Below are 18,722 nucleotides of genomic sequence, written 5' to 3' on the forward strand. Positions count from 1 at the left end.
GAACTGTATTTGTTCTAAATCAGACATCCTCTGATTTAGCATTATGGCTAAGCATCATGGGAAATGTAGTTCCAAAACCTCTGGAGGACCAAGTTTGAGGATGTCTGGTCTAAATAATGACCGTTTTTCCTTCTTCTAATAAAGTTTATACAAATTCTTGTCTGTTTTTCTCCCACAGCAAAATGCCTGTTACTGGTATTGTTCTTGGCTGATGATACCTGTATTGAATCCATGGACTCCAGCAAAAAATGCTACAGTGATGCTCACCACAGTAAAATGTGAAATATAGAGCAAACATTTGGAGCCCTAAAATCTAATTTTCAGAACCTTTATCACTCACTCTGGTGGTGCCTGCAATACTTGCCAAGAAAGGTTTCAGAACTTATTTTTGTTTGTTGCATGCTGCATAATATTGCTCTATGTGGTTGTATCTGATAACACCTCTTTAGTGGTGTTTGCAAACAATAAGTCATGGTTTTACTATACCAGTTACTTTTTTTAAAGCAACCTGTATGATAATTTGTTAGTAGTACAAATTAACTCCTAACTTTTTGTAATATTCATAACACAGATTTTTTTAATACCTGCTCTATTTCCAATGGAAGTGGTGAATTGAAGTTTAATATATCGCTTTCATATTGTCATATAAATTAAAGGGACAGGAAACCCCAACATTTTAGTTCATGGTTTGGATAGAGCATAAAATTTTCAACAACTTTCCAATTTACTTCCATTATTAAATTTGCTTTGTTCTCTTGCTATCCTTTGCTAAAGGAACTGCCTTGCACTACTGGCAGCAAGATGAAAACTTCTAATCAGCCAATCGCAAAAGACAAATGTGTGCAGGCACCAATTAGCAGCAGCTCCCACTAGTGTATGATATGTGCATATTCTTTTTCAACATGGGATACCAAGAGAACGAAGCACATTTGAAAATAGAAGTGAATTTAAAAGTGTCTTAAAATGACCTGCTCTATCTGAATCATGCAAGGTTAATTTTGACTTTCCTATCCCTTTAAGTTTGCAGTACTTTAATAAATGCAGTTTCCATTTTAAATACATTATTTTTTTGCATTTTCAATTTAATATATCAAAGCAGGAGCAGAAGTACCTACCATTTAATTTTTTCTCTTGTGCCCCCAGCCTTCTGACCAATAGCAGAGGGTATTGAGATATCCACCAGGAGTATCCACATAGGCACACCCCTGCAATTAAATCATAGTATTCAGTGTTCGCCACAGAAAATGTTGCCAGTCGGGTGGTATTATGAAGTATAGCTGGGTAGGGGTCGTGTAATACTTTGTAAAATTATAACATTTTCTACTATTTAGCTTAATATTAGCTTAAATTTTAGTTGGTAAAACTAAAAATTTAGGTCAGTAAAATCAGCCAGGTGGTTTGCCCATTAAAGAGGTCCTGGGGAAAACAATGGTATTGTTCCACACAGTATTTGTGTAAATGAGCCATTTTGTTCAATAGTAATACAGTATAATACAGCAGTTGTATAGAACCAACCACATAGGAATGAGATAAAAACAAATTGGCAGACACACACCTTTAACATCTGCACATGTACAAAATAACTAAATACTAATATGTTTTGTAGCAGGGACCTGAGCACTTGTTTGACTTTATGGCTGTTTTGGTTACTGAAAGTATGGGAGAGTTGACAGAGTAGACATTGTTTGATATGCCAACTGATATTAATGCATATATCAGATATAGGGCTGGATTATGAGTGGTGCACTAATTACCGCTCCCGCTTGCATACTAACTCCGCTTGACTTCTGCTCATTGTGCGTGTGGGGTAGCACGCGTATTACAAGTTGAAAGTAAATATTTTTCTCATGTGCTCTAACCCAACACGCAAACAGCAGAAACGTGGAAAAAACCTTACACCCATACTCGCGCTCTAACCCAAATCGCCTTAAGCCACCTACTCTATTAACCCCTAAACCACCACAGCGTCCCCTCTACTCTATTAACCCCTAAACCGCCACATAACCCACTGCAAAGATCCCTATATTAACCCCTAAACCGCCATAACCCCAACCACAAACTACCCTACTACTCTTAACTCCTAAATCGCCACATCACAAAATATCTCACTACTCTATTAACCCCTAAGCTGCCACACCCCTCATCACAAAATACCCACTACTCTATTAACCCCTAAACCGCCACAACCCCCACCGCAAAATAAAGCAAGAATATAGTGGCGCTTACAGGCTACTGGGGATATGTGTAGAAGGCAACGTGTCTTCAGTGAAAGCACTGGCCACGACGCTCTTCCCCTTGTCCGGGGAGCTCAAAACAATCAGCGCTTAGGTGAAAGTGCCAAATCTTCAGTACTGCAGACAACCACTTCCGGGCATCACTAGTTTGAGAGGTGAAACAAACTTGCGAGGTAGCAAAATGTTGATAAAAAAATATCTTATTGTGAGTCAGCTTACTAAAAAAAAAACGATAACGGCACATATGGAGTCTCCGCAAAGGCAAAAAAATGCAGACAAAATAAGAAGTAGCATTTGTTCTTTTCACAGTGGTTACAAATATTTAGATAAAAGGCAGGTAGGAGTTAATCAATTGGTTGTATGTGTTTTAATTGATAGATGGATGTCTCTGAGGCATTCGTTAGCAGTGATCAAGTGTGGTAGACCCACACGAAACATGTCTGCATTGTTTTGCCTTTGCTAAGACTCCATATGTGCCGTTGTGAGCCGTAGGCTCGTTTTGTTTTTAGTAAGCTGGCTCACAATAAAAGCTATTTTTTAGCAACATTTTGCTACCTCGCAAGTTTGTTTCACCTCTCCAACTAGTGATACCCGGAAGCGGTTGCCCACCGCAAAATACCCACTAACATCTAAACCCCCTAACAAGCTAACCCCCCTAATCTAGCATTCCTAAATTACCTCCCCAAAAAACTAAGCCTATATTAAAAAAAACAACTAACAGTACCTTTAAAAGTAAAAAACCTAGTGAAAAAAAGTGGTGGTGGTAAGCCACTGTTTTTTTGGGCACATGGTGGGCCAGCCATTATGCTTGGGGGGCTAGTGTCCCCCCTTGCATCAACTCTGTGGACTGATATAAATGAGCTCATACACATATTAAAGGGACAGTCTAGTCAAAATTAAACTTTCATGCTTTTTAAACAAATTTCCAATTTACTTTTATCATCAAATTTGCTTTGTTCTCTTGGTATTCTTTGTTATCTCAGTGCATTTTGACAGTTTTTCACAGCTAGACAGCGCAAGCTCATGTGTGCCATATAGATAACATTGTGCTCACATGCATGGAGTTACCTACTAGGAGTCGGCACTGATTGGCTAAAATGCAAGTCTGTCAAAAGAACTGAAATAAAGGGGCAATCAGCAGAGGTTTAGATACAAGGTAATCACATAGGTAAAAAGTGTATTAATATAACAGTGTTGGTTATGCAAAACTGGGGAATGGGTAACAAAGGGATTATCTATATTTTTTTAAATAAAAATTATGGAGTAGACCATCCCTTTAACCAATAACTGTACAAGATGTAGAAGGGAGGGTCAGGATTCTGCATTCCACAGAATGTACTTCAGCCTTTTTGGGGGAAGTGGAAATAAACACATAATTACATTTCAGCAAAATCAAGTGAAATACCAAATGACAGTGAATTTACAAAGTTAACTAAATATTTTATGGCACAATATTTGTTAAATTAAATTTTCCTTTATGAAGTTGATAGACCAGTAGTTCCCATATAGTAACAATACCATACAATAAGTTTTTTTTTTTTTAGTGACCTAAAACCAGATTTTTTTTATTATTAAAAAAACAATGCATAAAAGATGTTGTTTATAATAAACAATTCATGTATCCATATAAATAGCACATGGAATTATGTTTTCAAATATTTATTTCTGCAGTGATCATAGATAAACACCCCTTTGTTCTGTCAACAACATTCCTAGTGGAAAGATGAGTTTTTCCTTTGCAAAATATATGATGTTGAGAGAGCGTGGTTTCGCCTTATGGTGTCTACAACTGTACAGCTCCCATCAGTAAACAAATCAGCAGAGAAGAAATAATTATTTATTGCAAGGGATTGTCTTTGTGGATATGTAATCTAATTATCTGGCCAGGAGAGGATGCTTTTTTGCAGATACGGAAATGAACAGGTGTTGGAAAATACTATTAAAAGCCTTCAATGCCTGCTGTGAGAAGCAGTTTTCTTAGCTCCATTCATCAACAATTGCTGTAACTCTGTCACAAATGTCTTAAATAGAATTGCAACTCATAAAAGATTTATTTTGGTGAATATTATATGCAATTTATATATTAAAGGGAAATAAAAGGGCATATGGGGTTCTATTTGTATGTCCCTTTAAAGGTAAAGGAAATGGAACTAGGAATGCACAGCAAGTACAAATCTATTCCACATGGTTTTTATTATTAAAGGGATATGAAATTCATTTTTTTTTCTTTCATGATTCAGATAAAGCATGTAATTGTATGCAAATTTCTAATTTACTCTTATTATCAATTTTTCTTTGTTCTCTTGGTATCTTTATTTGAAAAAGCTGGAATGTAAGCTTAGGAGACGGTCAAATTTTGGTTCAGCACCCTGAATAGTGCACAATTAGACACCATCAGCAAAAATGGGTCGGCTCCTAAGCTTACATTCTTGCTTTTCCAAATAAAGATATCATGAGACAGAAGATAAATTAATAGGTGTAAATTAGAAAGTTGCTTAAAATTGAATGCTTTATCTGAATCGTGAAAGTTTAATTTTTACTTTACTGTCCCTTTAATTTATTAGACAGCTCAAGTCAAAATTGAAATGCAAATAGATGAATTACATCTTTATAGAAACCAATTTGCAAAAATGTTTCTAGTAAAATGTATTACTGTTTTAGTTTTAGCATTTTTCTCTGCATGTGAAGCATAGCTAAATATTCTCAGTACAGCAATATTTTAAATACTGCAGCTGCTCAGAGTGCCAGTGGGTGTTGTATCATGTCAGCAATTTACAAATTGAGTCTTTACCATATGGTACAAGCACTTTAGGCTCTCTGAGCAAGTGTTTTGTTTAAAATGCTGGTGCACGGTGCATACTTAAATACACTTTTGAAACAGGTATAGCTTTTATTAGAAGCATTTTTGCTAATACAAGTATATTACAAAAATGCTTCTATGTAAAAGTGAAATGCATCCACGTGGATTCCAATTTTGGCTGGAACATCCCTTTAAAGAGATAAGAAGGTCAAAATTTAAATGTGCATGGGTGCATTTCAATTTTAAAAAGAAGCATTTTTGTAATATACTTCCATTAGAAAATATGCTTCTAATAATAGTTATTACTGTATTCAGCAGCATATGCATATATGCTGTGTGGGCTGCACACTATTATTCAAGTTAAGAGAGCTGGCAGTGGTTTATATTATGCATGTAAATACTTGATTTGTGTCTGTAAAACATTTCGTATTACCAAAGACGACTTTTTCAGTGTGGTGTAAACTGCTGAATTCTTAAAAAAAAAAAAAATTAAACTAAGCTATGTTGGCCACCTTAGACACAGATTATCCCACATTGACCTAGGGCTAGATTACGAGGGCGCGCTAACAGTTGCACGCAAGCACAAAGGGGTTTATCACAGCTCTTCGTGCAAGTTGCGCAGTATTACGAGTTGAAAGTAAACGTGTTCGCTTGAGCACAATTGAATTTAACGCGTCTCAAGATAGCGCAACCTCAGAGCTCTGGTTAACTGTTATGCAAGACAAAAAAAGTTGTACAAAACACATCAAAATGACATTTAAAAGTACAGTTACACTCAAAATAACACTGTCTGATACACATAATCTAGCCCCTAGTTGTGTACATTATAAACAACAATACAATGTATTTGTATCTTCACAATGAAATCACAAAATTCCTTGGTAATATTATCCTTACTACTGGAATTCTCTGCAGAGAAGAGGCACACTTAAACAAGATTTGGATAGAGATATATATGTGTATAGTTATGCAGAAATTCGAGAGAAGGTTCTATACATGAAGTTTAAAAAATACAGCCTTAATAAATATAAAAGTGATTTGTAGATCTAATTTCCTGAGCGTCTTGAACCATTTTTATGTAAGGATTATGTTAAGATTTTCTGAACCTTTTGGGAAAGTTTTAGTTAAAGGACATTCATTAGACTCTAATGAATGTCCTTTAAAACTTTCCCAAAAGGTCATTTTAACAAAAGCAACCCTGTGATGCTATGTGTTTAACCCATTTAAAGGGGTAAACATCTAGTTAAAGAACCACTTGGTACCAGCTAATTGGATTAACAACAGTTTTGCTTGAAACCATCAGTGCCCTGTTGCTCAAAAGCGGTACATTAACTGGTTTACAGCGGTTAAGCACATAGCATTGCAGGGTTGCTGGTGTTAAAATTACACGCTCTAACAAATTAGTTCATTTTTCTACTATAATGTTAACCATGTGGCTTCCAAATGTGTGTTGTGTGTTTGTGCACCTGTGTGTTGTGCATGTGTAAGTTTGCCAGACCATTCAATGTTTGGATTCCATGAATACATTTCTTTGAAAAATAGCAAAAGTGAGAAGCGCAAGACACCAGATCTCTGTGCAGCGTTAAAAACACCTTTAATAAACTCCTAACATGAGGTAATACACTCACAAGATAAAAACATATATGTGCATTCAGTGCATAAATGTGCACAAACATATATCACCGTATATATCTCGTTCTTGTCCGGTTCCCAAAGGATCTCCAGAGTAGTCCGATATAGTCCACAGATGTATTACAAGTGGTATTGTTGTAAAAAGTCCAAAATACAACAAATAAAAGAACAAATTAACTTACTGAGAGATTTCCTGAGGAGAGGTAACCCTCGGCTTCACCGCGCCCTGTGTATTCAACTTGTTAGGTACGGAAGCCTCACTGGGACCTAATTCCTCCTATAGCGGATATTCTGCCTCACAACTGAAAACAGCTGATTGTAACTCGACGCGCGTTTCGTTCCGTTAATGACAGAACTTTTTCAAGAGTCTACAATCTGTAGCTTATGCCATACTTTTATATCTTAGACACATTTGACACTCCCCTATCAGGTGCAAGAACTGATTATAGATCTGTTATGAAAACATTCACTATATCAAATTAGACCTTATCCCATTATATTGTAACTCGTACTAATATAATAGTAATTCTATTCAACCCGGTCCCTATTTGTGAATAGATATTTGTATTTGTTAAAAATTTTAAAGTAACTAAATAACTTACATATAATGATTCAATTGTTATACTAATAGCTAATGAGTGCATATAATGATTCAATTGTAATACTAATAGCTAATGAGTGTTTTCAGTTAGGCGGAATATCCGCTATAGGAGGTATTAGGTCCCAGTGAGGCTTCCGTACCTAACAAGTTGAATACACAGTGCGCGGTGAAGCCGAGGGTTACCTCTCCTCAGGAAATCTCAGTAAGCTAATTTGTTCTTTTATTTGTTGTATTTTGGACTTTTCACAACAATGCCACTTGTAATACATCTGTGGACTATATCGGACTACTCTGGAGATCCTTTGGGAACTGCACAAGAAAGATATATACGGTGATATATGTTTGTGCACATTTATGCACTGAATGCACATACTGTATATGTTTTTATCTTGTGAGTGTATTACCTCATGTTAGGAGTTTATTAAAGGTGTTTTTAACACTGCACAGAGATCTGGTGTCTTGCGCTTCTCTCTTTTGCTATTGTTCTACAGCTCCTTGTGGATTGTCGTTTGGGATACCTTCCGTTAGAAGACCTGCATTAACACCATTTCTTAACTACACATTTGGAGACCATTCCATTTTATCCTATGTGACTGTGTGGATATCTGCAGATCATTTTAAAAGGACAGTAACCTTTCTACATATATTTTCAGTTTTTACAATATTTTATGTAATTATTTTTTAATACTTTTTTTTGTATAATATTGTAGTGCTCTTTTAAAATAACATAGGTGCTATATATGAACTCAAGTATTTATATCTTTATATACTATATCATTAGATAGATTGTTTCTTGATAGATAGCGGTGAGTATTTATTTTGTTTTTACATTTCTTTGAAAGTAGACTTTTTTGAAGCACCAACCCCCCAACTGTCCCGATTTAAGCGGGACAGTCACGATTTTAGGGGTCTGTCCCGGGTTGCTTGTCATCTGTCCCGCATTGCCCCATGCATTAAAAAATATATAATATATTTTTTTATTCTATTGGGCCCATACTCAGAAGCAGCTGGCTTTTCTCTCCCAGGGTTAGATACCTGTTCAGTTACCTGTGGAAAAGGAATAGTGTATGGGTTAAGCAGGAGTAAGAAGGCTGTATACCCTCTGACCTCAGGTAATGGTGACCTCTAACCTCTGGTAGTGATGCCGTCTAACCCCTGGTTATAATACTAGCATGCCTTCCGTTTTATACAATGAGCAGTGCTAACACCAGGGTAATGATCAGTGGCAGCATCAGAATTGCCAACCCCAGGACCCCATACAATAAGTTACAGATACCCATATATGATGTAGTGTGTGTCTATCTGTATCTATAAGTGTGTGTGTGTATCTGTATGTATAAGTGTATGCTATGTAGTGTGTGTGCGTATCTGTATGTACAAGTGTGTGTATCTGCATGTATAAGTGTATGCTATGTAGTGTGTGTGTATATGCATGTATACCTGTAAGCTATGTAGTCTGTGTGTGTAACTGCATGTATAAGTGTATGCTGTGTAGTGTGTGTATCTGCATGTATAAGTGCACGCTGTGTAGTGTATGTGTGTATCTATATGTATACGTGTATGCTGTGTAGTGTGTGTATCTGCATGTTTAAGTGTATGCTATGTAGCGTGTGTGTGTGTATCTGCATGTATAAGTGCACGCTATGTAGTGTATGTGTGTATCTATATGTATACGTGTATGCTGTGTAGTGTGTGTATCTGCATGTTTAAGTGTATGCTATGTAGCGTGTGTGTGTGTATCTGCATGTATAAGTGTTGGCTATGTAATGTGTGTGTGTGTGTGTATCTGCATGTGTAAGTGTATGCTATGTAGTGTGTGTATCTGCATGTGTAAGTGTATGCTATGTAGTGTGTGTATCTGCATGTGTAAGTGTATGCTATGTAGTGTGTGTATCTACATGTATAAGTGTATACTATGTAGTGTCTGTGTATCTGCCTATATAAGTGTATGTAATGTGTGTATCTGCATGTGTAAGTGTATGTGTATCTGCCTGTATAAGTGTATGCTATGTAGTGTGTATCTGCATGTGTAAGTGTATGCTGTGTAGTGTGTGTGTGTGTGTTTCGGCCTGTATAAGTGTATGCTATGTAGTGTGTATCTGCATGTATAACTGTATGCTATTTAGTGTGTGTTTCTGTGTATTTGAGTGTGTGTACATGTATATGTTTAGCTTGTGTTACTGTGCATTTTTGCTGACTTTAAAGACCAGAATCTAGAATATGAATGGGGAATGCAGAGAGAAGTTTTAAAGAATCTATTATTAAATGTCCAATTAAGATAAAAATATTTAGCACTGTCTCTGCAAAGGCTAATTAAATATAGAGCTCACATAGCTATACCAGTGGTTTGAGCTTGTGTTTGATTTGCTGCCTAAGAGTATTTGAAAGTTGTTAAGGAGACAGTAAACCACAACTGTTTTTCAAACTATGCGTAAAGGGTTTTGCTGTGAATTAGATTCCACTCAACAACACACAATAAATATATATATATATATATATATATATATATATATATATATATATATATATATATATATATATATATATATATATATATATATATATATATATATATATATATATATATATATATATATATATACACACACACACACTGCACAAACATTCTCTACACAAACACTGAACACTACATTCTATACTTGTGGCTCCCAAACTGGGCACCACTGCCCCCTGGGGGACAGTGGGATTACTGAGGGGGCACTAATAGCCATAATAGGTATTTGTTGTGCTTTATATTAGATATATGCAAAGCAAAACCACTTTCTCACTTTTTGTATTTGAAGTTTTACTGCTCTTTCTGTGCTTTATTTCTTCTATGATAGTTCAGGTTTATCAGCCTCACCATGATAAATTGCAGCCACTTCTTGCACAGTGGCTATTGACTTTAAGAAGCTCATATCAAAAGCTAAAGATATTGTAGTTTTAATAAAAGAAAATAAAAAAACATTTTAAAATTGAAATCTGTTTAATTGTTACTCCTTTAGATTGTATTGTCATTATCTTTATTAAAGGGACAGCCTACTTTAATTTTTTTATTGTTTAAAAAGATAATTCTTTATTACTCATTCCCCAGTTTTCCATAACTAACACTGTTCTATTGATGCACTTTTTATCTCTGTGATTACCTTGTATCTAAGCCTCTGCATACTGCCCTCAGTGCTTTTTACAAGCTTGCATTTCAGCCAATAAGTGCTGACTCATGCATAACTCCACGAGAGTGAGCACAATGTTATCTATATGGCACACAATAACTAGCACTGTCTAGCTGCAAAATGCTAATAAAATGCACCGAGATAAGAGGCGACTTTCTCGAAAATTTAAGAAATTAGCATATGAGACTACCTAGGATTAGCTTTAAACAAAGAATACTAACAGAACAAAGCAAATTTTATGATATAAGTAAATTGTTTAAAATCACATGCTCTATCTGAATCATGAAAGGTTAATTTTGACTTTACTGTCCCTTAAAGGGTTGTGCATTTAAGACCACTGCTACTTAACCCCTTAATGACCGGACCATTTTTCAATTTTCTTACCCTTAATGACAATGGCTATTTTTACATTTCTGCAGTGTTTGCGTTTAGCTGTAATTTTCCTCTTACTCGTTTACTGTACCCACACATATTATATACCGTTTTTCTCGTCATTAAATGGACTTTCTAAAGATACCATTATTTTCATCATATCTTATAATTTACTAAAAAAAAAATGATAAAATATGAGGAAAAAATGGAAAAAAACACACTTTTTCTAACTTTGACCCCCAAAATCTGTTACACATCTACAATCACCAAAAAACACCCATGCTAAATAGTTTCTAAATTTTGTCCTGAGTTTAGAAATACCCAATGTTTACATGTTCTTTACTTTTTTTGCAATTTATGGGGCAATAAATACAAGTAGCACTTTGCTATTTCCAAACCACTTTTTTTCAAAATTAGCGCTAGTTACTTTGGAACCCTGATATCTGTCAGGAATATCTGAATATCCCTTGACATGTATATATTTTGTTTTAGAAGACATCCCAAAGTATTGATCTAGGCCCATTTTGGTATATTTCATGCCACCATTTCACCGCCAAATGCGATAAAAAAAAAAAAAGTTCACTTTTTCATATATTTTGTCACAAACTTTAGGTTTCCCACTGAAATTATTTACAAACAGCTTCTGCAATTATGGCACAAATGGTTGTAAATGCTTCTCTGGGATCCCCTTTTTCAGAAATAACAGACTTATATGGCTTTGTGGTTGCTTTTTGGTAATTAGAAGGCCGCTAAATGCCGCTGCGCACCACACATGTTTTATGCCCAGGAGTGAAGGGGTTAATTAGGGAGCTTGTAGGGTTAATTTTAGCTTTAGTGTAGTGTAGTAGACAACCCCAAGTATTGATCTAGGCCCATTTTGGTATATTTTATGCCAAACTTTAGGTTTCTCACTGAAATTATTTACAAACAGCTTGTGCAATTATGGCAGAAATTGTTGTAAAAGCTTCTCTGGGATCCCCTTTGTTCAGAAATAGCAGATTTATATGGCTTTGGCGTTGCTTTTTGGTAATTAGAAGGCCGCTAAATGCTGCTGCGCACAACACGTGAATTATGCCCAGCAGTGAAGGGGTTAAATTAGGTAGCTTGTAGGGAGCTTGCAGGGTTAATTTTAGAGATCAGCCTCCCACCTGACACATCCCACCCCCTGATCCCTCCCAAATAGCTCTCTTCCCTCCCCCACCCCACAATTGTTACCGCCATCTTAAGTACTGGCAGAAAGTCTGCCAGTACTAAATAAAAGAGTTTTTTTTTTTTTTTTAAATAAAAATTATAAAATATTTTAGTTGTGATGGACCCCTGCCTTAGCACCAACCTCCCTGATCCCCCCTCCAGCTCTCTAACCCTCTCCCCTACCTAATTACCGCCATCTTGGGTACTGGCAGCTGTCTGCCAGTACCCAGTTTGGCCCCACAAACCAAACTTATTTTAATTGTATTTATAACTGTTATTTGTGTTTATTTATTTCTGTAGTGTAGCAGCCCCCCCACAATACCCCCACCCCCTCCCCCTCACAGATCCTTTTAAATATAAAAAAAATAAAATAACTTTTTTTCCCCTTATTTTTTCATTGGTGTCAGTGTGGCTAATGTGCGCATGTGCACACGCACGTGCACGCGCGCGCACGTGCACGCGCGCCCACATGCACATGCACACCCGTGCACGTGTGCGCGCATCGTGCACGCGCGCGCACACGCTCCCTCCTCCCACCGGTCAGAGGCACCATCGGCACCATCACTACCGGTGCAGAGAGGGCCACAGAGTGGCTCTCTCTGCATCGGAGTCTTGTAAAGGGGTATTGCAGGATGCCTCCATATCGAGGCATCACTGCAATACCCTCACAGCTGCTGGAAGTGATTGTGATCACTTCCAGCACTCTGTTAGACAACTGACGTACCAGGTACGTCCATTGTCATTAACTGATTGTTAATGCATGACGTACCTGGTACGTCAGTTGTCATTAAGGGGTTAAAGGGATATTCCAGCCAAAATTGGAAACCACATGGGTGCATTCCAGCATTGAACAGAAGCAATTTTGTAATATACATGTATTAGCTAAAATGCTTCTAATAAAAGCTATAGCTGTTACAAAAGTGTATTTAAGTATGCACCGTGCACCAGCATTTTAAACACAGCACTTGTTCAGAGAGCCTAAGGTGCATGTACCATCTGGTAATGACTCAATTTGTTAATTTCTAACATAACAAAAGCCCCACTGATGATCTGAGCAGCTGCAATATTTAAAATGTAGGTGCAGTGACAATATCCAGCTATGCTTCACGTGCACGTGGAGAGAAAAATGTTAACACTAAAACAGTAATAACTTTTACTAGAAGCATTTTTGCTAATACATGTATATTGCAAATATGTTTCTATTCAAAGATGTAATTAATCTATGTGCATTTATATTTTGACCGGAATGTCCCTTTAAACTCCCTGTCACCTCAATGCTTGCGGAGTTAAATGATCCTTATCAAATCCGTTCAAAATGATTTATAAGCCCTAGTCTCATGTGATTGCTGTGCAAGAGCAGAGGTGCAGCACAACCTTGTCCGTCTGGGCTTTAATAAATGGGGTCCCGCCGCCCCTAGTCTGAATAATAACTTTAATGGGTTATGTTAAAGGGACAGTCAACACCAGAATTTTTGTTGTTTAAAAAGATAGATAATCTCTTAATTACCAATTCCCCAGTTTTGCATAACCAACACTAATTAAATACACTTTTTACCTCTGTAATTACCTTGTATCTAAGCCTCAGCAGACTGCCCCCTTATTTCAGTTCTTTTGACAGACTTGCAGTATAGCCAATCAGAGCTGTCTCCATTGAAAATTCATGTGCATGAGCTCAATGTTATCTATATGAAACACATGAACTAATGCCCTCTAGTGGTGAAAAACTATCAAAATGCATTTAGATTAGAGGCGGCCTTCAAGGTCTAAAAAATTAGCATATGAACCTCCTAGGTTTAGCTTTCTACTAAAAAAGCATTTTTTTTTTTTTTTTCACTGCTTGTCCGTTATTAGTGGACATTTCCAGTCCTGTATGTGTAATTATAATATAACTTAAACAAAAATCAAAATATAATGTGCAGTGCATTTTACATAAATTGTTTTATTAATCCATCTGCATTTTTTTTATAGAATTATTACATTGTGAATACAGCTGAGTTCTATGGAAGAAATTCCCTCTCTTTTATGGGGTTTGGATCCAACGTTCTTCTCATTTGCAAAACTGTACATTAAAGATATTCTGGAACTAAAGGAGTCCCATCAAGTTCCAGGTGTGATATTGTTTTATAATATTTATATTTATAATACTTTAATTTGTGTTCTCCCTAAATATACCAGTGAGTTGATGTTGTATGGGATTCTGTTTATATTTCTTCTTTGTAAATGAGTTATAGAAGTAATTTAATCTAGAGGCTTTTTTTCTTTTGATTTAAAACGTTTTCCAATATGACCAAAAAAGTAAACCTATATATATTTTTTTTAATAATACAATAATTAAAAGAGACGCCAGACTGAGTTTTGAACCCTCTCTCTTAATTTCAGTAGGCTACTTTTTGAACCTCGAATCAGATATGTTATGAGAAGGCAATTTAAAGTAATAGAGACCACTTGTGGAAACCTCAAATTTTAATAGTGTGGAAACAACAATAAAAATAAAATTTCTTCATGCTTTCTAAATAAAGTAATACAAAAACATAAAAGTAATGTTGCTAGGATATATACAACTGGAGAAAATAGAGTATTTCAGTAAACAAGTGTCAAATAGAGCATTTTCTTGCTAATGTACGTGTCCATTAATAGTCTTTGGGTTTTTCGCAAGAAAGAAGAAACATAAAGTGACAGACTCTAAATTAACTGCACCGTTTGGCACAACAAAATAAACGTAAGGTAGCATTTTATAAATAAAGTGAATGTGATGATCAATATTAACAACTAAAGTATGTGATAAAAAGAAAGACAGCCGGTGTTCCATAAGTATTACACATGAAATTAATTATAATAATTATTACAGTATATACATCTAATGTAAAATAAGGTCTTGGTAACATCCTAGTTATGGCCATAAAGCCTATATCACATTATATTGGGAGACCCTGTTGTTGACAAACACAGTCCCACTCTCCATGTCTTCAAGTAGTCCACTGTCGTTTAGAGGTGAGAGACCGAAGGTGGTAATGGCAAAAAGCCATCTCCTGGCTATAGACAATTTTAGCAGCAGTGAGGAGAATGAGACAAGTGATACTCATAGGATACGCAAGGTCTACGGTGAATAAGAAAATCATTGGTGCTTGGGAAATGAGAATACCTTTACTACTAAGAAGCCTATGGAGTGAAATCCAGAACGATTAAAAGAGGGGCACTCCCACCAAATATGAAGAGGTGGACCTCTCTGGCCACATCCCTGCCAGCAAAGCCCAGAATAATATGGAGAGATCTGAACTAATCTAGTTGGAGTTAGATGCCATTTTAGAAGGATCTTTAAATACAACTCAAAGATGGTAACACAGCGTAGGGTTCTCTTAGAACTAATTGCCCGACAACCTTATTGTTGGTCAATTTTTTATAGCCAAATCTTCTTCCCTCGTCTTCATTGGACCTGAGCAAAGAAAAATCAGGGAAGTGAGTAAAAGATGGTAATTTTCGAAAAAGCACTTTGGTGGGTCGAGTGCTTGGTTATCTGAATGCTTCCCATTTAGTTAGTGGGCACTGTGCTTCTGGGCAGAAACCCCAAGAAGATATCAGTCTTTGTAATCTCAGGAATTCAAACCATAAGAAGTTGGGGAGCTTGTAAAGTTGCTTTAATTCAGAAAAGGATAAGGGACTATTATTTTGAAATAACAATAATAATGCCAGAAGAAGACCAGAGTTTAGAATGTGTGTCTGGTAAAGTTGCCAAGAGGCCTTCAATTGCATAGATTGGAGAAGGGTGAGGGACTATTGTTGCTGATGGTGCAATTTGTCCCCGGTGTTAAAGCAAAACCTAAAAACGGGATTTGCTAGCCTGTGAGAGGGTCTCGAGTGAGGCAGGACCCATATTAGGTCAGTGAGATTCAAATCTTTCAAAAGCAGTGCCTTCTCTACCTCTTTCCATCTGGAAGTTGTCTCAGCTGTCTCCTATGCCTTAAAGGGATAGGCAAGTCAAAATTAAACTTGCATGATTCAGAAAGAGCATGTCATTTTAAGACACTTTTAAATTCACTTCTATTTTCAAATGTGCTTTGTTCTCTTAGTATCCCTTGTTAAAAAATGAATATGCACATATCATACACTAGTGGGAGCTGCTGCTAATTGGTGCCTGCACACATTTGTCTCTTGTGATTGGCCAAATAGATATTCTCAGCTTCCTGTCAGTAGTGCAATGCTGTCCCTTCAGCAATGGATAACAAGATAATGAAGAAAAGTTGATAATGTAATTAAATTGGAAAATTGTTTAAAATTGTATGTTCTATCTGAATCATAAAAGAAAACGTTGGGGTTTACTATCCCTTTAACATGAGATAAGGCTGTTGCATCATAATAGGTAGAAATATTTGGCATTGCTGCTCCCACAGATCAGGAACTGGGTATATCTTAGAACTAGTCTAGGTTTCTTCCCTGAGCGGCTTTTGATTTGCAGAACTTTGTAAATTGTGCTAACAAAACAAGTTAATAATTTTAAAATGTTTCTTTCACAATGTATGATTATTTACTGATTTCTGCTATGGGTTAAGTGTCCATTTAAACTCAAAATTGTCATTTTTATTTAAAAATTAAGCCCTCCAAAAACATTTAAAGGAACAAATAATTGTTTTTATTTATGCATGAGAAATGATTCACTGCATTGCAAAAGATCTGTATACAAAATATGTGTATTAAACACATTTAAAACTGTCATTTTTAAAAAAGCATGCATTGTTCTTTAGGCTCTGGACACGCCTCTTAATTAGCCTTTTGAATGTTATTTTACTTCCTTTGCTGTGGCAAATTAGGTACAGATATAAACAAGCTTTAGCACTTATTAGCCAATCACTATACAGCATATAGGAGTGTCAGAATTCTGCATTCTATGAAATCCACTCCAGCCATTCTGAGGTAAAGTGGAAATACTGCGGTTTTCAGAGTTTAATTACTGTGAAATCAGGAAAAATACATAATAAATGTGCATTGTAATTTTTTTTATTATTATGCGTCAGTTAACCTTTTATGAGGAATATAATCTTGTGTTTACTGCCCCTTTATCTGCCTGTTGAGTTCTGGTGTTAAAGGGACAGTCTACTCCAGAATGTTAATTGTTTATTTATATAATCCCTTTATTAACCATTCCCCAGTTTTGCATAACTAACATTATATTTATATACTTTTTATCTCTGTAATTACCTTATATCTAAGCCTCTGCAGACTGTCCCCTTATTTCAGTTCTTTTGACAGATTGCATTTTAGCCAATCAGTGCAGACTCATAAATAATTCCACGGGAGTGAGAACAATGTTAATTAAATGCACACGTGAACTAGCACCGTCTAGCTGTGCAAAAACTGTCAAAATAAGATTAGGCTGCCTTTCAGGTCCTACATAGGCTTAGCTTTCAACAAAGAATACTAAGAGAACAAAGCAAATATGATAAAAGTAAATTGGAAAGTTGTTTAAAATGACATGCCCTTTCTGAATCATGAAAGTTTAATTTTGACTAGACTGTCCCTTTTTTTTTTTTTTTTTTTACATCTTTTATTTATTATCAGCAGGGATAACATTAGATTTCATAGTAACAAAGAGTTCATAACATAATATTTTTCTAAAAGGATAACATATGATAAGATATTAATTTCATATCAAATACATCAATTCGATAAATCAATAAGAAAGACAAAAAAAAAATTTCTAATCTTGAACCGTTGATATGAGTTACTACTTAGTTCAATCTGACTAGATATAAGTCTGCTGGATTTTCCTTTTAAAATAACAAAAATAAACCAGAGAGATAATATTCCTGGAATGGATTAACTTAACTATTTCTTGTGTTAGATTGTTTGCTTTCCTTTTTCTTTTTCTCTTTTTCTCCTTTTACTTTTGAATGTATCAAATTATGTCCAGAGCTGAGGGGGAGAGGGAAGGGAAGGGGGAAACAAAAAAAAAAAAAAAACAAAAAAAAAAAAAAAAAAAAAAAGAGCTGTTTGTTGTTCAGATAAGATAAGTTAAGTTACCATATGTCTAATAACACAATTTCGGTATTCCGAAATGGATAGATTAGAGTATCAATCTCGCTAGGGGGGAATATCCTAATAAATCTTGACCACTTTCGAAAAAAAGCTAGTTATCTCTTGCTCCGAATTCAAGTTCGTTGCTAGTTGTTCAACTATACATTGTTTCCTAAGATAGTTTTTAATCTCTGTTATTGATGGTATAATATTGTGCTTCCAGTCCTTAAATAACAAATTTCTAGCTGCTAAAATGATTAGATTTATTATTCTTACTTCTTTTAAAGTTGGACTCTTATCTTTCAAGAAAATTATATCTATGCCTGTAAGCTTTAGAGGAGTTATTTTTAAGACTTTTTCTATCCAAAATTCTATTTTGAGCCAGAGTTGTTGCAGTTTAGGGCAAGACCATAATACATGAATTATGTCGGCCGCTGGTAATCTACATTTGGGGCAGCTATTAAAGTTTGTATTATGCCATTTATAACCTTTATCTGGGGAATAGTATGTTAAGTGTATGAGTTTCACATGGGACTCCCTCCAAGTCTCAGCTATTGTGGTCTCAAAAAGTAAGACTATAGAACGTAAAACCTGCTTCTTATGATCAATATTAATCATAAAGAGGTTTGTCCATTTTTGAGCTATTTGTTTGACGCACTCTTCACCCTTAAACCCTACCATATATGTGTACCATGAAGAGATAGAGGTAA

At 35.7% G+C, this 18,722-nt stretch overlaps 1 protein-coding gene across 1 annotated transcript in view; it reads left to right on the forward strand.

The window, feature by feature from the left end:
- The window catches only part of STN1 (STN1 subunit of CST complex), a 343,767-nt gene that overhangs the window by 87,074 nt on the left and 237,971 nt on the right, over window positions 1–18,722 (forward strand). The window contains exon 2 of the mRNA XM_053692435.1: window positions 13,972–14,111. Within this exon, the coding sequence (XP_053548410.1) occupies window positions 14,003–14,111 (109 nt within the window). The 5' untranslated portion in view covers window positions 13,972–14,002. The remainder of the gene's footprint in view (window positions 1–13,971; window positions 14,112–18,722) is intronic.

This window comes from Bombina bombina, chromosome 9 (genome assembly GCF_027579735.1).
Source record: "Bombina bombina isolate aBomBom1 chromosome 9, aBomBom1.pri, whole genome shotgun sequence".
NCBI lineage: Eukaryota > Metazoa > Chordata > Amphibia > Anura > Bombinatoridae > Bombina > Bombina bombina.